Source organism: Danio rerio, chromosome 3, assembly GCF_052040795.2.
Source record: "Danio rerio strain M-AB ecotype USA chromosome 3, GRCz13ab, whole genome shotgun sequence".
In the NCBI taxonomy this organism is placed as follows: Eukaryota; Metazoa; Chordata; class Actinopteri; order Cypriniformes; family Danionidae; genus Danio; species Danio rerio.
The window spans coordinates 62963444-62983523 of record NC_141023.1 but is presented as its reverse complement, the minus strand read 5'-3'; the positions used below and the strand labels follow the sequence as shown (position 1 = coordinate 62983523).

The window sequence follows — 20080 nt, the reverse complement described above, 5'->3', positions numbered from 1 at the left end:
TTCCTACAGTAAAATGTTGTGGTGGTAGTGTGATGGTCTGGGGCAGTTCTGCGGCTTCAGCACCTGGATTTCAATTCTGTTCTGTACCAACATATCCTAAAGGAGAATGTCCAGCCATCTGTTAGTGACCTCAAGGTGAAGCAACAAGAAGTTCAGTTCTACAGCAGGAAAATGATCCAAAGCTACAGATGAAGTCAGAATTATTAGCCCCCCTTTGAATTAATTGTTATTTTTTAAATATTTTCCAAATGATGTTTAACAGAGCAAGGAAATGTTCACAGTATGTCTGATAATATTTTTTTCTTCCAGAGAAAGTCTTATTTGTTTTATTTTGGCTAGAATAAAAGCAGTTTTTAATTTTTTTAAAATCATTTAAAGGTCAATATTGTTAGCCCCTTTAAGCTATATATATTTTCGATGGTCTACAGAACAAACCATCGTTATACAATATATTGCCTAATTACCCTAACCTGCCTAGTTAACCTAATTACCCTAGTTAAGCCTTTAAATGTCACTTTAAGCTGTATAGAAGTGTCTTTAAAAATATCTAGTCAAATATTATTCACTGTCATCACAGCAAAGATAAAATAAATCCATTATTATAAATGAGTTATTAAAACTATTATGTTGATAAATGTGTTGAAGAAATCTTATAAAATAAACAGGGGGCTAATAATTCTGCAACCCAAGCTCATTCTGGAAACGTAGCCCCGCGGACGTTTCTGGAGACCGCGAGTTACGTGGCTGGAGGTACGTAAGGCCACGTTTAGTTTTTTTCGAGCAAACGCTGCGGGGCGGTGTGGCGCCGCTCCGCCCCTCCTCTTCGCGCTTGCCGGCCGACGGCTCGCCTCCGAGTGGAGGGCTTTCCCGATGCAACCAGTTTGTCCGATTAGTTCACAGCGGAGCGGACGCCCCGGAGGAGGCAGAGGAGGAGCCAGCCGCAGGGATGACAACCGGGATCGAGTCCGGGGAACAGCGGTTCCGGAAATCAGGTAAGACGAAAAACGAAATCCGAAAAATAAGGGCGAGAACGCGGCGGGATCCGAAAACACGGTCTAAATCGAAGACGAGGGATTTTGCTTCTTTTTTTTTTCTGGACGGCTTTTGCGAACCGTCGCTCAGGTTTAGGGAAGGAGGAGGAGGAGGAGGAGGAAGAGGAGGGCGGCCGAGTCAGCTGAGTCGGCCGATCCGGCGGCTTTGCGTGCGAGAATGGCGCGGACGCGAACGGCGCGCGCTCCAGAGAGGCGCCCAAGACGCGAAAAAGCGCGCACAGCGGCCTCTCGCGGATCCGCAAAAACAAAAAAACGCTCGAATACGTACCTCCCGGGACGTAAATCGCGGTCCGCAGAAACGTCCGCGGGGCTACGTTTCCACAATGAGCCCGGGTTGTAATTCTGACTTCAACTGTCTGTCATTTTGTATTTTGTTTTCCCTTAATAATAAAAACCCTTATTTCCAAACTCCAATATGTGATTATTTGATATTTAAATTAGTTTCATGATCTGAAACTTAAAGTTTGACTGAAATTAGTAAGTGAGCAACTGCCTTATATAAGAGAATAACTTTATCAGTGAAATAACCTAATTAATTTAGTTATATATGAAGCGTTCAGATGCAAAAGTCGCTAAACACCACATCCACCAAAAATTAGATAATGAATGCTTTAGGCACGTAGTACACCATCAACAAATATTTTTGCTTCAAATCCTCTAAATCCCAGCGTCAGCGCATTCCTAAAAGCTGCTAAACGCCACTTGCCTTTGACAGCAAAAGCTGCTATATCCCGAGAACCAATCAGAAGGCGCGAATCAAATCTTATGTTTTCAATAGCAGCACGCTGATACGTGGGCTTTTATAAGGAGACTATTTTATTTCGATTTCGAAAGATGGAGTTTGATGAACTGCATGAGCCTGTCCGACTGCAGTGAATGTGAAATGAAAGCGTCCCTTACCTCAAAACTCTGTGCATTATTAGAAAAAGAAAACACACTGTACAGTCGGAAGTGTAGCATACATTCATAACGATTTTTTTGTTTTAGCAGCGACGCTCCTTTGAATAAGTCTGATTTACTATACATTAAATGTCAACTCCATTTCACGAAAGACAGAGTTAAGATGCCGTTCTTTCATCCTGCATGGATGCTATGAGTATAAACGAGACCTTAAGTATGATGAGAATGAATGAAAGACAGCTTCTAAAAATGTCTGAGGCGTCCTCTTTTTGCCCAGTAGGCTTATCTTGTGTTTTATTTTGCTAATTTAAGCAATTTTTTTAAAGATAAATATAATATATTAAACTATACATTACTTCATAATACCTATACATCTGATAAGCTTTTTATATTGATGGACATGGCACAGACATTAATGTTTCACAATGTTTTTACAATACACTATTTGAATATACCAAGCTTGGTTTACAATGTTTACACTGCTTTACTTACATTAAATCTAAATCCCAAATATTAGAAATGACAACAGATTGTTGAGATTTAATTAACGCCAGTTTTAATGTTTTTGATTATTGCACTTGACAGATTTCATTCATTCATTTTCCTTCTGCTTTTTCCCTGGTTCATCACAGCAGAATGAACCGCCACTTACTGGACAGATAATTATATCTTTAATTTTAGGTGGTTTTTGTATGTATTTTATGTTTGGTAACAATTTCTAATGGCATCTTTAGTGATTTTTCAACTAATTACACTGTCTTGTACCGATAGGTGGACTTAGAGGTTTTTGCAAAAAAAGCACAAGTGGATTTAGCTGATTTTGACACAACCAAATAATTGTCTAAATTGACATTTTTGATAAAAATGTATTTTATTTACTAGCTAATAACCTTTTCATTACATATAAAATTTTACTTCTAAACCTAATCAGAGGAGCCTGATAGAAAATGCTCATTTACATCTCAGGTCTGATGGATTTAGAGGCTTTTGCATTGGAACTCTTCATATATTTGTTTACATATTATATATTCTTCTATTATATATTCTTCTCAAGGTTGATGACTTTGAACTTAAGGGATTATTTTTTATCCCCTCTGGGCACTAAATAAAGTAAATATGCAAATACTGGGTGAGGTTGGGCATGTTTTTAACTCTGCATAAATATGACCTTCTGACCAGCATCAGTTACAGAGAGAATCGTCACCAGTCAACAGTTTAATCCACTAGAAAACTCCACTGGTGTTTGCACTTGTCACCATGTACATATACTGGCTAATGTTTTTCCTTGCCTCAGCTGGTAAGTCTCTTTTAAAATATTAATATATAATATTGTTATCTGTACTGTTCACATTAGGTCAACTTTATGTATTATAAAATATTTACATTTGTTTCACTGAGCCTACATAAAAATAAAAATAAATCTAGAAAAACATGCTATTTTTATGTAAAGGGATATTTTTGCAGGTGTTTTCCTGCATTGAATTGTGCTGTAGCATTATCACAAATGTTTTTCTATTGACAAATGATTTCCTAACTAAATGATGCCCTGCATACACTAGTCAAAAGTCAAAGTCAAAAGTTTGGGGTCATTTTTTTCCATGTTTTTTATTTTATTTTTAAGATTATTATTCTGTTCATCAAGATGCTATTTATTAAATGCAAAAAAGCTAAATTGTTAAACATTTATAAAAATTTCAAATAACAGCTTTCTTATTGTATGAAATTTCAAATGAAATTATTACTCCATTCATTATTGCTTTTATTACCATTACCATTAGAAATAATAATAATAATAATAATAATAATAATATTAAAAATAATGATGACAATAATAGGAAGAAGAAAAAGAAGAATTGTTGATTTCTGAAAAATTATGTGAGTCTGAAGAAGAGTAATGAAGCTGAAAATGCATCTTTCAAATCGCTGAAATAAATGATTAAATTAAATTATAAACTACTGTTGAACAGTTATTTTATAGTGCAAGAACATTTCACACTTTTACGATTTTTACAGAATTTTTGATGAAATAAATGCGGCCTTGGTGAGCAAGAGAAGCTTATTTCGAAGCATTTAAAAATTCTCCTGACCCCTAACTTTTGACCGGTAGTGTAGTTTAAAACACAATGTTGTTAAATGATTTGTTGTTAACATGTTTGGAGTTTGACAGCCAGCTATGCTCCTGAGAGTTTGAGTCCAATATGAGTCTACACTTGTATTCTTTAAATAACTGTTGATTACTGAGGCTGTTGATTGAGCATTACTGATGAACCCTTGCTGTTAACGAGCAGAATCATCAATCTACAACTTACTTCAGTCACAGATGAAATCAACTGAAATAAAACACATGAAGTCTCTCAAAATCTCAGCAGAGGACCATTAAACAACTCCACACACAGTATCAGCAGCTTCATTTTTTTCGGCAAGATGTCTATAAAAAGGTCTTGGTAGAATTTATTTAAAAAGATACATATATGTACTAGTTTAGTTAGACACCCATTGTGGAGAAAAGTGTTTGCTGTTCTTAAACTCTTTGACTCTTCTTTTGTTAGTTTCTTCTTGGTTGCTATTATCAGAGAAATGAGATGTAACGTGTACAGATTAAATAATTATGCAGTGTTATTTAGACTTTTTGATGTTGCATGTTAATTGTCTGATCACGATTTGCTTTAATCGGGCTTTAAAAGCACATTGCACATATTTTGAAAATCAAGTCACACTTTAAACACACAAACATCAAGACTTGGCATCTGAAGCTCAGCAGTGGTGACACATTTCTTGCTGCAACGCATGCTTGGATGCATGTATGAGTTTTGTTTGACTATCAGTGATAGGAATAAAAGGGCTATGAATAAATAGCGATACTTTTTTCAGTAACCAAATGAATTACTGTTTCCCCTGTTACAACGCTGTTACCGTTACTGACAATAAATGCATGTCACTATAATTGAGAGCAATCAAGTTGTTTGCATGCAAGCATCATCTCTCTCAGCCATAGCACCCCTCTTTCTCTGGGGTGTGTGTGTGTTTGGGGCTGGGAGGGGACCTGACAGGACACATAACCAACCAGTGATTATGATTGGTGTGTACCTGGGAATGTGATGTTTGACTTCATAGAGTACATTACCATCATTTGCCAATCAGAGGCTGTATAGTGCAGGTTAACAAGCACAGTCAGTTGCACACACCAATGACTAGGTGTTAAAACAATGGCAAATCCAACAAGTTCAAAGGTAGCATTTGCAAACTGGAAATATAAGCACTTCTTTTCTTTCATTGAGGTGTAAGGTGCAAATGTTTATGTATTGCACAGTACGTAATAGCCAGGAAAAAAGTAGTCTCTGCGTCAGAAATTAAACAAAAATAATGTCTAGATATATAGTTGAGGACATGCTGCCGTTGTGTCCCACATTGTCCCATAACAACATTAAAATAAAGTAGATTAGTGTACAATGATTTATATTTATTTATAGTCATTTGACAAATTAAATATTTTTATTAAATACTTTCCCTGGTAATTAGTTAATTATGTAACACATGATTATAGCAGAATGCACTGCAGCATGAAGCATGTCACAAGTGTTGAGATTCATATGCTGAATCTAGATGCGTGTCTTTGTGAAGTGATTAAAGCCTTCAGTGTGTTTTATAATCTAATACACTGCTGGGTTTTCTTCTCAAGAAAGTTTTCTTCTCAGGGGTGCTCAACCCTGTTTCTGGAGATCTACATTCCTGCAGATTTCGGTTGCAACCTATATCAAACACACCTGCCTGTAATTACCAAGTGCTGTTCAGGAACTAATTAAATGGTTCAGGTGTGTTTGATCAGGGTTGGAGTTGAACTCTGCAGGAAGGTAGACCTCCAGGAAAAGGGATTAGCATTCCTGCTCTATAACCATGGGACAATTATTATAATAAAAGTCAAATCAACATTCTAATGCCGTAATAATTCAAGATTAAAACCCCTGACAGATCAGTGAATTACACTACTATATTTACATTTATATTAACCATATTCTTTTCTTCATTATTGTTGTCATAAACAGGTAATAATGAGAGAATAACAAGAACATTGAAAAGTTAAAGAGCCCAAGTAAAGTAAACACTGTTCTGTTCTACACAATGCTGACATCTAACAAATCGAGCATTTTCAGCTGTAATTCTGATTCTGTATGTGGAGTTTAAGTATCCTTTGCTGAGATTTTGAGAAATTTAATCTGTTTGATTTGAAGTCAGTTGTAGTTTTGTTTCTCATCAGTGATTCTGCTACTATCAGGCGTTCATCAGTAATGCTCAATCAACTCTCATTTAATAACTTAATTAGCTTGATTAAGAATTTCTTTATGGACACTTTTTTGATTTTGTGGTTGAAAAAATCCAATTAAAGTATATTTGTTTCACTACGCTTGTAAGAGCTGTTGTAAAATATTTTGAAATTTTGTAATAGTTGGTCACTAGTTGCTTGAGATTATTCTCTTTTCTGACTGAAGGACTCAACATAACAGAAAGTCTCAACATGACTGAAAGTCTCAACATGACAGAAAGTCTCAACATGACAGAAAGTCTCAACATGACAGAAAGTCTCAACATGACAGAAAGTCTGAACATGACAGAAAGTCTGAACATGACAGAAAGTCTCAACATGACACAAAGTCCCAGCACAGGGTATTGGACTGATTATAGACACTGCAAATGGGCAAATTATGATGAAATTTATAGTGAGCTTTACAAAATTGTGGATCTGAGCAAAAATGCAAACTACATGAGACCTGCATACTCATACGGTCCTACCTATGTTTTTGTGGACATGTTTGTGACATCCATCATACAAGTGGTATGTGCCCAGCAATTTATATCTTAAATAATATAAATAATTATATATATAGTATCATAATTTAACTCTTTGTTTATCTACAGAACGAAAAAGCCCAAAGCCTCTCAACACAGGTCAAAATAAATACGGTAAGTGTTTTTAAACCCGCCATTGTACTGTTGTTATAAGATATTACTCAGTTTACAAAACCTGATTAAATGTGATTACATAAGTGTCTATATGTGTCCACATTTCAGTGTTCTAGCATCACTGAAGCAGTGCTGAAGTTAATGTTTAATTAAATCATTATTTAAGCGTTGATTAATAATTATGCAGTCTATGTAAAGCTTTACAGTGGTCAAGAGCCATGGGAACAGCTGGTCAGGCTGGGAGATGACCAGCTAAAACCAGCTTGACCAGCCTAGCCAGGCTGGGAGCCCAGCCAAAACCAGCTATGTCCAGCTTAAACCAGGCAGGTCAAGCTGGTTTTAGCTGGATTTAGCTGGTCAGTTTCCAGTCTGACCAGCTAAGACCAGGCTGGAAATGGCTGGAAAGCAGCCTGGAAATGGCCAAAACCCCTCTAAAACCAGCCTGGTCAACAGCTAAAACCAGCCAACCAGCCTAGGCTGGTTTAAGCTGGATTTTTCTGCAGGGTTGATTTAATTCCTCTTCTCACATCTTTTACTTTGTCCTACCCTTGTGTCTTGAATGGGTGTAAGAAACTGATCAATAATTGAGAAAAGTCCAGCCTCATATGTTGAACAGTCATCATTTAATCAGTTAATTATGCTATTAGCTTCATCAGTGCCTTAAGTGTGGAGTCTGTGGACACATATAAACACATAGCTAAATAATTGTGCATTAAACAGTAACAATGAGATAGACTGACACTTTTTATAATCACTAAAGTATTATTCTTAATTTTGCAGATTTGGTATAATTACATTTATTTGGATGACTTTTACCATTGTGGAATATCAAGATTTGTAGTAAAAAAAGATTGGTTTTGGCATCCAGATATTCTCATCAAAGAAAGGTAAAAAATGTTTTTTTTATATCTGTCAGAATTGTATTCTTCCCTTAACCCAAGCCACCCCACTTTTATTATTAGGAATAGAGGAAATAGAGCCACTATATAGGTAACAAGACTCTGCAAAGTGAATGGGTGAGCGTGTGGCTTAAATAGTGTGTGCAATCAGTCTGACAGTCCTTAGGTGGTGCGAGTGTAATCAGTCTAGATGAGGAAGCATGTGTGAGTGTGACCGGAGTGCATGTATGAAAATGTAGTCCAGAAATGGTGGATTTGTAATCCATGGTTATTGTTAGTAAAATCCAGCGATCTTATGGAATACGATCGCTGGTAATCGTGACAGACGCATTCCTTCCAATAGACAACAGCAGGGAAGGCGAAATATCTATGGTTTCCGTTAAGACAACAACAAAGACTTCTGAAGATAGAGTAACTTGTGGTTGCTGTTTTGGGTTACAGGGCTGTATGACTTTCTCAAATCATGATTAGTACAATATTATTAATTATTAAAATTACATTAATATCAACAGCAACACTTTTGAACAATATCCAGCTGATTCAGCCGTTGCCTAGCCACATAAAAAAGTGCACTGCGCTCCTTTTTTTCTTGTCAACAAAAAGGCAGTGCGGTGCACCTTGCGTTTTTGGAACGTAATAGTGCATTCGATGTGATCGGCCCCTAATATGATAATTTTTCAAACTCTAGCAGCTGCATTTTGAACCAACTAAAGTTTGTGAATTAAATGTTGTCTCCTTAAAAAAAATGCTTTTTTAAAATTTAGGAAGAAATGTTATCATGACCTATTCAGTGAAACTAGATTGTCTGGTCAGCCAGCTAAGTTTTAGTTTAGTTTTACCAATTCTGGGTTTTCAGTCCAATGAAGGTAACTCGGCTTTAATAAAACTTTGCCATGACAACTTATGCTTCATGGCTATACTGCTCCAGGCAGATATGGTTCTGGATTAAAGATGCCAAACCATGTTTTCACCAAGCAACTGTGAGGAAAGTGACATATTTCTGATACAATATAGACACTTCCCCAATTTTCTCTTGCTCCAAATAAGAGGTGACTATTTAGCAAAACATTTTACAGATAAAATTGTTTAATTTTAACAAGAATTTTTAAAATTTATGATTAATTCAAATGATTTGTTGAAATCTTAAATAAACTAAAATGTTAAATGAATTGTTACATCTGTAATCTATTAGACATGAGCAATTTGATTTTAACAATGAGTTTAATTATATATACATTCACATTATATTTTTATACAACTGAAATCTAAAGTGTTTTATCAGAAGATGGAAGATGATAGAAGATGAAAAAATACATGAGCTTAGCTCACTGAGTGTCGGTATGCCTGTACAGTACACATAATAAACTTCACATCTTCACCTTCATTAATAAAGCAAGCTGTGACATGTTATGACATCCATATGACATGATGTTGCTTTTTTAGTATCAAGACAGATTTTGGAACAAAGGAGTCTCCATATGTCGAGTGGTACTGGTGGGGAAGGTCACTCTCAGTCGATATTTTATCTCTGACCACGGCTTGCAGGATGGACTTGTACAAATTTCCCTTCGACACCCAAATCTGCAATATAACATTTCACTCTGCTGTGTATACAGGTATGTAGAAATAGACAGTGGGTATAAAACTTAATATATGAAATAAAAAGTAATACCTAACTTTTATTTATTGTTTACAATGCAAAATTAAATAAGATCCACTTAATTGGTAAACAAAGAAAATCTCTCATATATCTACTAAAAGAGAGAAAATATTACTTTACAAAGTATTTTTACAAACTTTTTCATATTTGTCAATAATATTACTGACATTAATGTAAAAACTGAATAAATACACACATTTGCATAAGTAATAAAATAGACTAAATGATGGACTTAAAATCTGCGGATTTCTTAAGAATATCCAGCTGCAGGCCTGCAGAACCACACACGTTTCAGGCACACACTATCCAGCACACACGATCTAGGCAAACGGTTGTGACGGATGTTAATGTTATTAACGTCTTCTCGGACATCGTAAATCAATATAGATTTATATATATTATTAATAAATATTGTACACAATAAACAATAGTTTACTATTTCACAAATACTGTGATCAAGACGGGCGAGAGCGTTGTTTCCGATTGCCATTCAATGTAATAGACAGCCAGTCATCATAGATGATCAGTCATTGTTATCTGACAGAGTCAATATAGCAGATACTCATTTGCTGGCCTTGCTGAACAATTTAAATTGTACAGGTTTAATTTCTATAATGGATTCGTTTATAATGAAGGAAATAATAGCAAGTTAATATAGGCAATAATACATCTTTGTATGTAATAAAAATCTTTTTACATGTAATAAATGTATAAAACTATATGAATATTTTACTCCAGCGATTTAATAGTATTTATTTGCTTGTAATAACTTTTTCATTAACGATTTCCCCACATTAATACTATAGTAATTTATAGTAAGCAATATATTGTTTTTAAAACATTAAAGTACTAGTATATATATATATATATATATATATATATATATATATATATATATATATATATATATATATATATATATATATATATATATATATATCAGAGGTCATGTTAGACTTTGTTATTGTCCGTCCTTTTGACGGAAAGGGTTGTAAAAATTCCATCATAACCTATTATTGACCGTCAGTTAATTTGCATATTTTCTAATCGCTTTTTTCATTCATATTTTAATAATGAACTTGCACTACGAGCATATAGGCTAAATTATTCATTTATTTATTTAACAAATGAAAAATAACTCATATCTACCTTAACTCATATCTTCCTCCTGCGTCAACCTGAACTGGGTGCTTGCCTGTGGGTAATCAAACGCATCAAGAGAAACTAGTCTATGCCTCAGTAAGTCGACTTCTCCTGATAGTTTTAATTTTGTTCTGGAGGCTGAAGCCGCATTCTGCTGCCACACTGGAGAGTCCTTGCCAGAAGCAGCCTGGACTCTACAGACAGACTTGGGCCAGGTGTGGTTAACAGGAATCGGGCCAGTGCTTTACAGCCGCATCACTAACGCATGTGCGGGAGGAAGCTGCGGGCCATACTCGGCCCGGATAATACTCGCCGATGCCAAGTTGGAGCAGGAGGCGCCAAAGGGCAGCTGAGCTGGGGTCGATTACATTACTACCTGCTATCTGGGTAGCCCCTCTTCAGACAGCGTTTTGTAGTTAGTAAGCATTTCTCCCAAGGAAGTGATCAGAAGTTTGCTGGATTTTCTGAATGTGGGATTTCCCGGTCTTGCAAGCACTCGTTTTATTGGGAAAAAATACTGCAGCACGCGCTCCTTCAGCACCAGATTCAGACTCCTTCAAACTACTCGACTTAGTATCCTTGAGATCTCTGTCCTTGAAGACCCCTGCTGAAAAATCCAGCTTAAACCAGCCTAGGCTTTTTGGCTGGTTTTAGCTGGTTGACCAGCCTGGATTTAGAGGGGTTTTGGCCATTTCCAGGCTGGTTTCCAGCCATTTCCAGGCTGGTCTTAGCTGGTCAGGCTGAAAAATTACCAGCCAAATCCAGCTAAAACCAGCTTGACCAGCCTGGTTTAAGCTTGATATAGCTGGTTTTGGCTGGACTCCCAGCTTTGCTAGGCTGGTCAAGCTGGTTTTAGCTGGTCATCTCCTAGCCTGACCAGCTAAGACCAGGCTGGAAATGGCTGGAAACCAGCCTGGAAGTGGCCAAAACCCCTCTAAAACCAGCCTGGTCTACCAGCTAAAACCAGCTAACCAGCCTAGGCTGGTTTAAGCTGGATTTTTCAGCAGGGACAGCTTTGTTGGTCGCGTTGGCATTGATCAAGAGGGTTGGGGACCTAAAGGAATTTTCCGTCAGTGATTCGTGCCTAGAATTCAGGCTGGCCTACTCTCATGTCATCCTGAGACCCCGGCCTGGATATGTGCCCAAGGTTTCTACCATACTTTAGAGACTAGGGTGTGAGACTGCAAGTGCTGCCCATAAGGAGGCAGACCCAGCCCTTTCATTGCTGTGTCTCGTTCGTGCTCTGTGATTTTATGTGGACTGCACTCAGAATTTTAGATGTTCTGAGCAGCTCTTTGTCTGTTATGGTGGTCGGCAGAAGCGAAGTGCTGTATCCATTGGCCCAGTTGCCCATTACCCTTACCCATCAGTGCCAAGGCGAGCCGTGTCCGAGGGCTAAGTCCCTGGTGATGTTGGTGGGCTCGCAGAAGCCTGGCAAACTTCTCACTAGAGCCGTGGTAAGGTTCAACCACTGTGAGGTTTTCCTTACATGTCCCCATAGTGGAAGTTTTCCACATAGCATTAGAGTTCCCCTTCTACTAGGGAATGAAACGGTTACTATGTAAACCTTGTTTCCCAAGTAGGAGACCAGAAGTTACATGTTCCCTCTCCACAGTGGTTGCGCCTCAGCTGACAGCTGTAGTTTGGCTCTCCAGCTCAAAAATTTGCCAAGCGATACTCACCTGGCTACTAGCTGTGCTCGCTGGGTACTGCCAATTGTTTGGTATTTCATTGCCCTGTTTTATGAGCAAAGATCATTGGCTTTCTGGTGAAATCCCCCATAGTGGAAGTTTTCCACATAGCATTTCCGTTCCCCCCTTGGGTAACGAGGGTTATGTAGTAACTGTTCCATTGTTTTGAGAGCCTACATAACAACATTAAAACAGGGATCCTCTGAGAAAATTTAAAAATCTATATCAAATATTTTGGCTTTAAAGAAGTCAAAAAGGGTTGTTTTGTCTTATTTGACTGATTTACGATTTTAATTCTATTGTTATGATGTTACAGGATTTAGCAGGAGTTTTAAAAATTAGAATTTAAAATTTATGAAAATTTTTAACAGTAATTCTAATGAATGGTTTAATGGTTATTATAAGTATACAAATATATAAAAGTACACAATGTATATACAATTTGTCTGCCTTTTTTCAGATAAGGAGTTGGTTATTTATCCATTTACTCAATCAAAGAACCTTACTCAGGATTCCAAGGATCTATTTGAGGCCCAGGGAGAGTGGGAACTCGTCTTAATAAATTATTTTAACACTAAAGCCACGATTGTGGGAAATTTGCAAGATCTGCTGGTTTATCAGGTAAGAAGCACATTGATATGGAGTCAGAACTAAAAGATAAGTAGAATGATAAAACACATGATCAAACTCTACCTTTAAAAGGTGCAGCATACAAGTACCACAGACAATTAATTTTTAACTTTCAATTTCAACTTAAAACCTTTACTATTTGTTTTTGCCATGAAAAAAAATCCCTAATATGTATTACGAATAACGTTTTAAAATAAATTATTTTGTATTGTTTTTCATTTCATACTTTATTTTTTTGTGGTTACTTGTTACTTTATGTGGATCTCATTAGCCTTTGCAGAGGTGTATTCTGTAAATAAAAATGTATTGAATTTAATTCTGAGTTCCGATCTCTCAAGCTGTTTCTGAAAGTAAAAACCATGCAAACATCATAAGTGGACCCCAGACAACAGTATGAAATAATATGAAAGCCATATCATGATTCCTTGTAACTTGATTGTGGCTTGGTAAACTTCAACCCCCTCCTTTTACAACTATTACAACTCCAGTAGGCACTCATTTGATTCACTTTACTAATCTTTTATCTGTTTGTACATGTCAGATCACCATCAAGAGGAGACCTTTACTGTACGTCATCAACATTATCCTACCAGTGTTTTCCTTCCTTGTGCTGGACGTGACCTCATTCTTCATAGACGCAGACGGAGCAGACAAGCTGAGCTTTAAAGTGACTTTACTGCTGGCTATTTCTGTGCTACTGCTGATTCTTAATGACACACTGCCCTCTACAGCTGATAAGCTTCCTCTGATTGGTGAGTTAAACTCCAGTACAGTACATAACACTACAGGAATTAGGCACTACATTTAGAGTTCAGAATTTATTGACAACAACACAGGTGATAATCTTAATTTAACAATTAATGAAATATGCATCTGATCATTATGATTATGGACAGTAAATTTGATAATTTGTTTTAATTCAGTGGGTTACTGTTGCCTGCTTTGTTTACTTTCAATAACATAATTACTGATTACTAGTTTGCCAATATGGTTATACTTGATTTGCAGATGTCTCTAAAGCCCGGTTTACACTAATGCATTTTCGTTTTAAAATGCATAAGTTTTCGAGCGCCGAAAACGGAGCGTTTTGAAAGTGCTGGAGAGGCCGTTTTCAATCTAAAACGCTGCTGCTCCGTCTCAGTGTGGATGGGAAAAACGGAGACATCTGAAAACGGAGGCGGGACTGCTGAGATTCGCTACCTGATTGGGGCTTTTGTGTCATTGCGTATCCTTTCCTTATTCGTCAAGCCCCTATCACATGACTATAACACATAGCTTTAACGCTACCGGAAGACAGTACTGTAAACAACAACATGGGCACAGAAATGGGAGCATTGTTTGCACTATTGTCGGTTTTAGGCGTCAGTCATTGTCCACAAAAATACCTCTCTTGCTTTCTTTGCCATCGCGTTCATTGTTCAACCGGCGTTTATTGACTAACAATAACCAAATGCAGAGTGTGACACATGCTTTCTGTTTATACAGAGTGCGTGAATGGTCATGTGATATATGTTTTTGGTGGCGTAGTGTGGACGGAGATATGTTCAGAAACGCTAGGTGAAACGCTAGTGTGGATGCAGATCGTTTTTGATCTAAAACGCCGTTTTAAAACTAAAACGCACTAGTGTAAACGAGGCTTAAGATTTTAAAGCTTAAATATGCAGTCTCCAAAGTAGTTAAAAATTTAGTTTTGGGGGGATTAGGATTACGATTTTAAAGTTTAAATATGCAGTCTGCTAATTAGTTAAAGTTTTTACTTTGGGATTGGGCTTAAATTGTAAAGTTTAATATGCAGTCTCCTAATTAGTTGAATTCGTATTTTTTGGGATTGGATTTAAGATTTCAAAGTTTAATATGCAGTCAGCCACTGTTTTACTGCAAACGGATATTATAAAGTCTCCTAATAAGTTAAAGTTTTATGTTTTGGGATTGGGTTTACGATTTTGAAGTTTAATATGCAGCCATCCCTGAGGAATGCACCGATATGGATTTTTTTGGCTGATATCGATAACCGATATTTCTTTAGATTTAGAGGTCGATAGCCGATATACATAGGCCGATAAAAATGAGTTGCTTTCCTTGGTCTCTTTGATTCTTTATTCTCCATGTTAACTTCTCATGTTAAGGCTAAAAGCAAAGTGGCTGTTGCATTGTCTTTCAGCAGTTACTGTTGATACTGATAGGATCAGTGCATGTTTAATATGTGTGTGGGTTTTACAATGTGGTCACACGTTGATTGGCCAGTTTGTACGTCTCAGTATTTGGGCTTTGATCACATGGTTAAGAAACATACAAAAGAGGTGGTATATTTTGCTCTGTCTCTTTCCCTGTTCTGCTCCTCTCCTGCTCTGGAGTCTTCTCTGGCTCTATTGATATCATGCTCTCTTTAGGCCCTGTTCTCTGTTCTTTCTCACTCCCTCCCTCCATCTTTCTCAGGTAACTTTATTTTACATTTAAGCTGGGTTCAATTAATATCATGTCTTTCTCATTTCATGTTTCATTATTTTTTTTAGTTATTTTGTAACTAATTCAGTTGTAATCATAGCAAGTGGTTATCAATAAAGGTCACTCATGATGAAACTCAACTTTTGGAAGCTGTTTGGACAGAGGTGTGTGTGTATGTATAGTGTGTCCACTGTCATATTGGTATATACACCCATCAAGTCTCCTTTATTTAAAACCCTGACTCCTCTCCCAGTGATTTTGAGGCCCACCCAGTGCTTAATTTGTGAATTGCAAGGTCCCGGAACCGATTGACGTAACGGATCCGACATGTTACCTGAGGATGGAGAGGTGTAACGCACGAAAGTGGAGAGTATGGGGTATCAATACACTGTATTTAGACTCTAACATTGGCAGATTCTGAAGGATATAATAAATGATCTGATGGGTATTTTAAGCTGAAACTTTACAGACACATTCTGGAGACACCAAAGGCTTATTTTACATTTTGTTAATAGGTGCCCTTTAAATAATTTCATTTTTAAGTATTCTGTCAGATGATTAAACATCAACACTTAATTGTTCCATATTGCAATACAATACAATTACATAAAAGCAAAGCTCTCCCACATTTTGAGGTATTACAACTGCACTTACTGTATTACCGTTTTTAGTATATGATTGCAGAATTATAGTGTCGGTTTGACTAGAAATGTAGTTTTTCACCATCATACTGATACTTTTTAGTCATTCGTCAAAACTACAGTTCAAACCGCTGTAGTTAAAAACACATCTTTACATTTTCAGTGACTTTAATTGTGTCTTGTGATAATAACGTTGTATTGGTTTCACTGGCTTTAGCTGTATTCGGATGTTTTCACAGGGATTTACTGCAGTGTGATTTTCAGTCTCATTGGGTTCAGTATACTGGAGACCATCTTTGTGAATTACCTGAAGGCTAAAGGAGCTGAAAGTAAATCAGCTGCATTTATGCAGAGAACAGTCGCTGTTATTGATAAAGATGGTAAGAGCAAACACTGCATATCCAGAAGGCTTTTTTCCCCAATTGAGATTTGCAGTTGAAGTCAAACTTATTAGCAATTTTTTTCTTCTTTTTCAAATATTTCCCAAATGATGTTTAACAGTGCAAGGAATTTTTCACAGTATTTCCTATAATATTTTTTCTTCTGGAGAAAGTCTTAGTTGTTTTATTTAGTCTAGAATAAACGCAGTTTTTAATTTTTTTTAAAAGCATTTTAAGGTAAACATTATTAGCTGCCTTAAGCAATATCTTTTTTATTGTCTACAGAGAACAAAACATCGTTATACAATGACTTGCCTAATTATCCTAACTAATTAAACTAACAATTGAACATAGTTAAGCCTTTAAATGTCACTTGAACACTAGTATCTTGACAATATATCTGGTAAAATATTATGTGCTGTCATCATGACAAAGATAAAAGAAATCAGTTATTAGAAATGACTTATTAAAACTGTTATTAAGAAATGGGTCACACTTTACAATAATGTTCATTAGGTAATGTTATTTAATGCATTTACTAACATGAACAAACAATGAACAATACATTTACTACTGTATTTGTTCGTGTTTGTTAACGTTAGTTAATGAAAATAAAGTTGTTCATTGTTAGTTCATGTTAACTCATGGTGCATTAACTAATGTTAACAAGCATGGACTTAAATGTTATTAATACATTAGTAAATGTTCAATTATGGTTAATTAATGCTGTACAAGAGTTGTTCATGATTAGTTCATGTTAGTAAATGCATTAACTAATGAACCTTATTGTACAGTGTTACCAAGAAATGTGCTGAAAAAAATATGCTTTCTGTGCTACACAGAAAATGGGGAAAATATATACAGAGGGATGATAATTTCAACTTCAACTGTACATGATTCAGGCTACAATAACATTCTGTATGTCCTGTTCATTTGTTTTCTGTTCTACTTTAGATGGTGTCAGAGAAGTGCAGATTCCTCCAGACAAGAATGAGATTCAGATTTCGCTTTGCTGGATGCGAGTGGCAAGAATCATAGACACCATCTTCTTCATCCTCTACATAGTCACCATTATTGTGTTTCTGTCTGTGCTTGGGTCAATTTGGATTCATTAAATGGTGTCTTGTGTGCCAATCTGTGCTTTCAACACTAACCACGTCAGTCTACCAAATCATACAGATACTAATACACAGTTTTTTTAATCATTGTATTTCAGTAGATTCTTAGTAAGAAGCATTATAAATGCGGAATAGTTTATTGTTTATTCAAGATTATTTCTTTTTTATTTTTTAAATGTTGTAATGTAATGTGTATTTATATAGCGCATTTATTGTGTATGGCCATACACCCAAAGCGCTTCACAATCATCAGGGGGGGTGTCTCTCCACACCACCACCAGTGTGCAGCATCCACTTGGATGATGCGACGGCAGCCACAGGACAACGGCGCCAGTGCGCTCACCATACACCAGCTATTGGTGGAGTGGAGAGACAGTGATAGAGCCATTTCCGTGGAAGGGGATGATTGGGAGGCCATGATCGTAAAGGACGATAGAGGGACTTTAGCCAGGACACCGGGGTTACACCCCTGCTCTTTCACGAGAAGCGCCATGGGATTTTTAATGACCACAGAGAGTCAGGACCTCGGTTTAACGTCTCATCCGAAAGACGGTACCTCTTGTACCTCTTAAGTGAGAGTAGTGCATGATTCTTTCCATATTTCTCTAACACACACATATTCATTTATCTGTGCAAATTGAAAGAAATTTAATGACAGTTTAAACGCAAAGCTTTTTTTACCAATGATATTCAAAAAATCTACACTGACACTAAAACTAAGGATTCAGGGAAATGAAAATTCTGGCAGAAAAGCACATGGTCGAAAACCGAAACTGAATTGTTATAATGATTTCTTATCTCGTTAAATGATATATTTTTTAACTTAATAACTTACATTATACTGATTAAAAAAAAAAACACCTTTACAGAAGGTCTTACAGAAGATTACAGAATTTAATTGTACATTTATTTGTAAACCTAGTGTATTTTAAAATGTGTTTCACTTCCTGTTTTTGCTTTATACATCAGGATAATATTACATTTAATCAATTGTGGCCTTGTTTTCTAAGTGCATGCATCAGTTTGTTTTTGATTACATTGTTTTATCAGCGTTAGTTTGGTTGCATGTGGAGAATAACATCTTTATACAATGATAAAATGATATATTATTATATTAACAATAAAAGTCTTTATTATAATGAAGAAAAAAAATTTCAAGAGGATGGTTTTTCTGCATGAGAAAATGAATATGTTGCGTGAGAGTGTGAGAATACTGTGCGTGACAGTTGGCAGCCTTGCCTGAAATTATCCAGGGTGAGTTTCAGTCAATACTCTATATCATATTTCCCTACAGTTGAAGGATTATCTTTTACATAAATAATACACTACAATAATAGTTTTATTCAGGTGAATATATCCCCAGGTGATAGCCATACTGAATGACAGACCAGTTTATAATAACTCATAAATATTGAAATTTAAATCTATGATGCAGGTGTCTAAAACATTTTAGAGGAAAAAAAAAACTACAAAGACCCCACAACAACATCCAAAGAACTGCAGGTCTCTCTTGCCTTAATTAAGGTGAGTGTTCATGACTCCACCATAAGAAAGAGACCGAGTTCCAAGACAAACAGCACTTCTGAGCAAAAAGAACATAGGCTTGTCAAGGGCAGTGGTTCTCAAACGTTTTTCATCAAGTCCCACCTCAGAAAAAAAGTTGTCTTTGCAAGTACCATCATAATGACCAGTGAAATACAGTAGTGTATTAGGTCCAGTAAAGCAGCTAAAACTCTGTACAGTTCAAAAACGAGGCATATTCCTATTATTAAGAACGTTTAAATTAAAATGTGCTTTTTAAAGTTAAAAATGGTAGGTTACTGTTCTTAAAAAGCAAAAAAAATGACAAATAAACTTCTGGTTTATCAGCACCTGGAAATGTTGCCTGGACCTCATAAATATAGGCTTTATGTCATCATATTCATATATAAATCATTTTTGATCATTTATTTAAATATGTAGGCGAGGCAGTGGCGCAGTAGGTAGTGCAGGTTACAGCAAGAAGGTCGCTGGTTCGAACCTCGGCTCAGTTTGCGTTTCTGTGTGGAGTTTGCATGTTCTCCCTGCGTTCGCGTGGGTGTGGGTGCTCCGGTTTTCCCCACAGTCCAAAGACATGCGGTACAGGTGAATTGGGTAAATAAAATTGTCCATAGTGTATAAGTGTGTGTGTGAATGTGTGTGTGGATGTTTCTCAGAGATGGGTTGCGGCCTTAAGGTCATCCTCTGCGTAAAAACTTGTTGGATAAGTTGGCGGTTCATTCCGCTGTGGCGACCCCGTATTAATAAAGGGACTAAGCCGACAAGAAAATGAATGAATGAATGAATGATTATTTAAATATGTAGCATGTACACATGACATATTTGATTCATCCGCGTACCACTGGAAGGAAGCCCGAGTACCACAGTTTGAGAACCACTGGTCTAGGGTTTTGCCAAAAAACATCTTGATGATTCCCAAGACGTTTGGGAAAATGCTCTGTGAAATAAGTTGACCTTTTTGGAAGATGTGTCTTATGTCATGTGTGGCAAAAAACGTCACACTGCATTTCAGAAAAAGAACAG

General features: G+C 36.5%; 2 protein-coding genes across 3 annotated transcripts in view; one reads left to right on the top strand and one right to left on the bottom strand.

Moving 5' to 3' along the window:
• Nucleotides 1-20080, bottom strand: part of pycr1a (pyrroline-5-carboxylate reductase 1a) — an 80608-nt gene that overhangs the window by 22745 nt on the left and 37783 nt on the right. The window lies entirely within an intron of this gene.
• On the top strand, nt 9234-17639 carry LOC147846106 (5-hydroxytryptamine receptor 3C-like). Its single transcript, XM_087245475.1, has 5 exons — nt 9234-9426; nt 12765-12925; nt 13476-13686; nt 16260-16454; nt 17355-17639. The coding sequence occupies exons 1-5, from the start codon at nt 9357-9359 to the stop codon at nt 17513-17515; spliced, it is 798 nt and encodes a 265-aa protein (XP_087101601.1). The 5' UTR covers nt 9234-9356; the 3' UTR covers nt 17516-17639.

Excerpts from the sequence above, each read along its gene's own strand:
- LOC147846106 (XM_087245475.1), top strand. The coding sequence starts at position 9,357 with ATGGACTTGTACAAATTTCCCTTCGACACCCAAATCTGCAATATAACA. Across the intron at positions 12,926-13,475 it reads AAGATCTGCTGGTTTATCAG|ATCACCATCAAGAGGAGACC; the intron begins GTAAGAAGCACA and ends TGTACATGTCAG. Across the intron at positions 13,687-16,259 it reads TGATAAGCTTCCTCTGATTG|GGATTTACTGCAGTGTGATT; the intron begins GTGAGTTAAACT and ends ATGTTTTCACAG.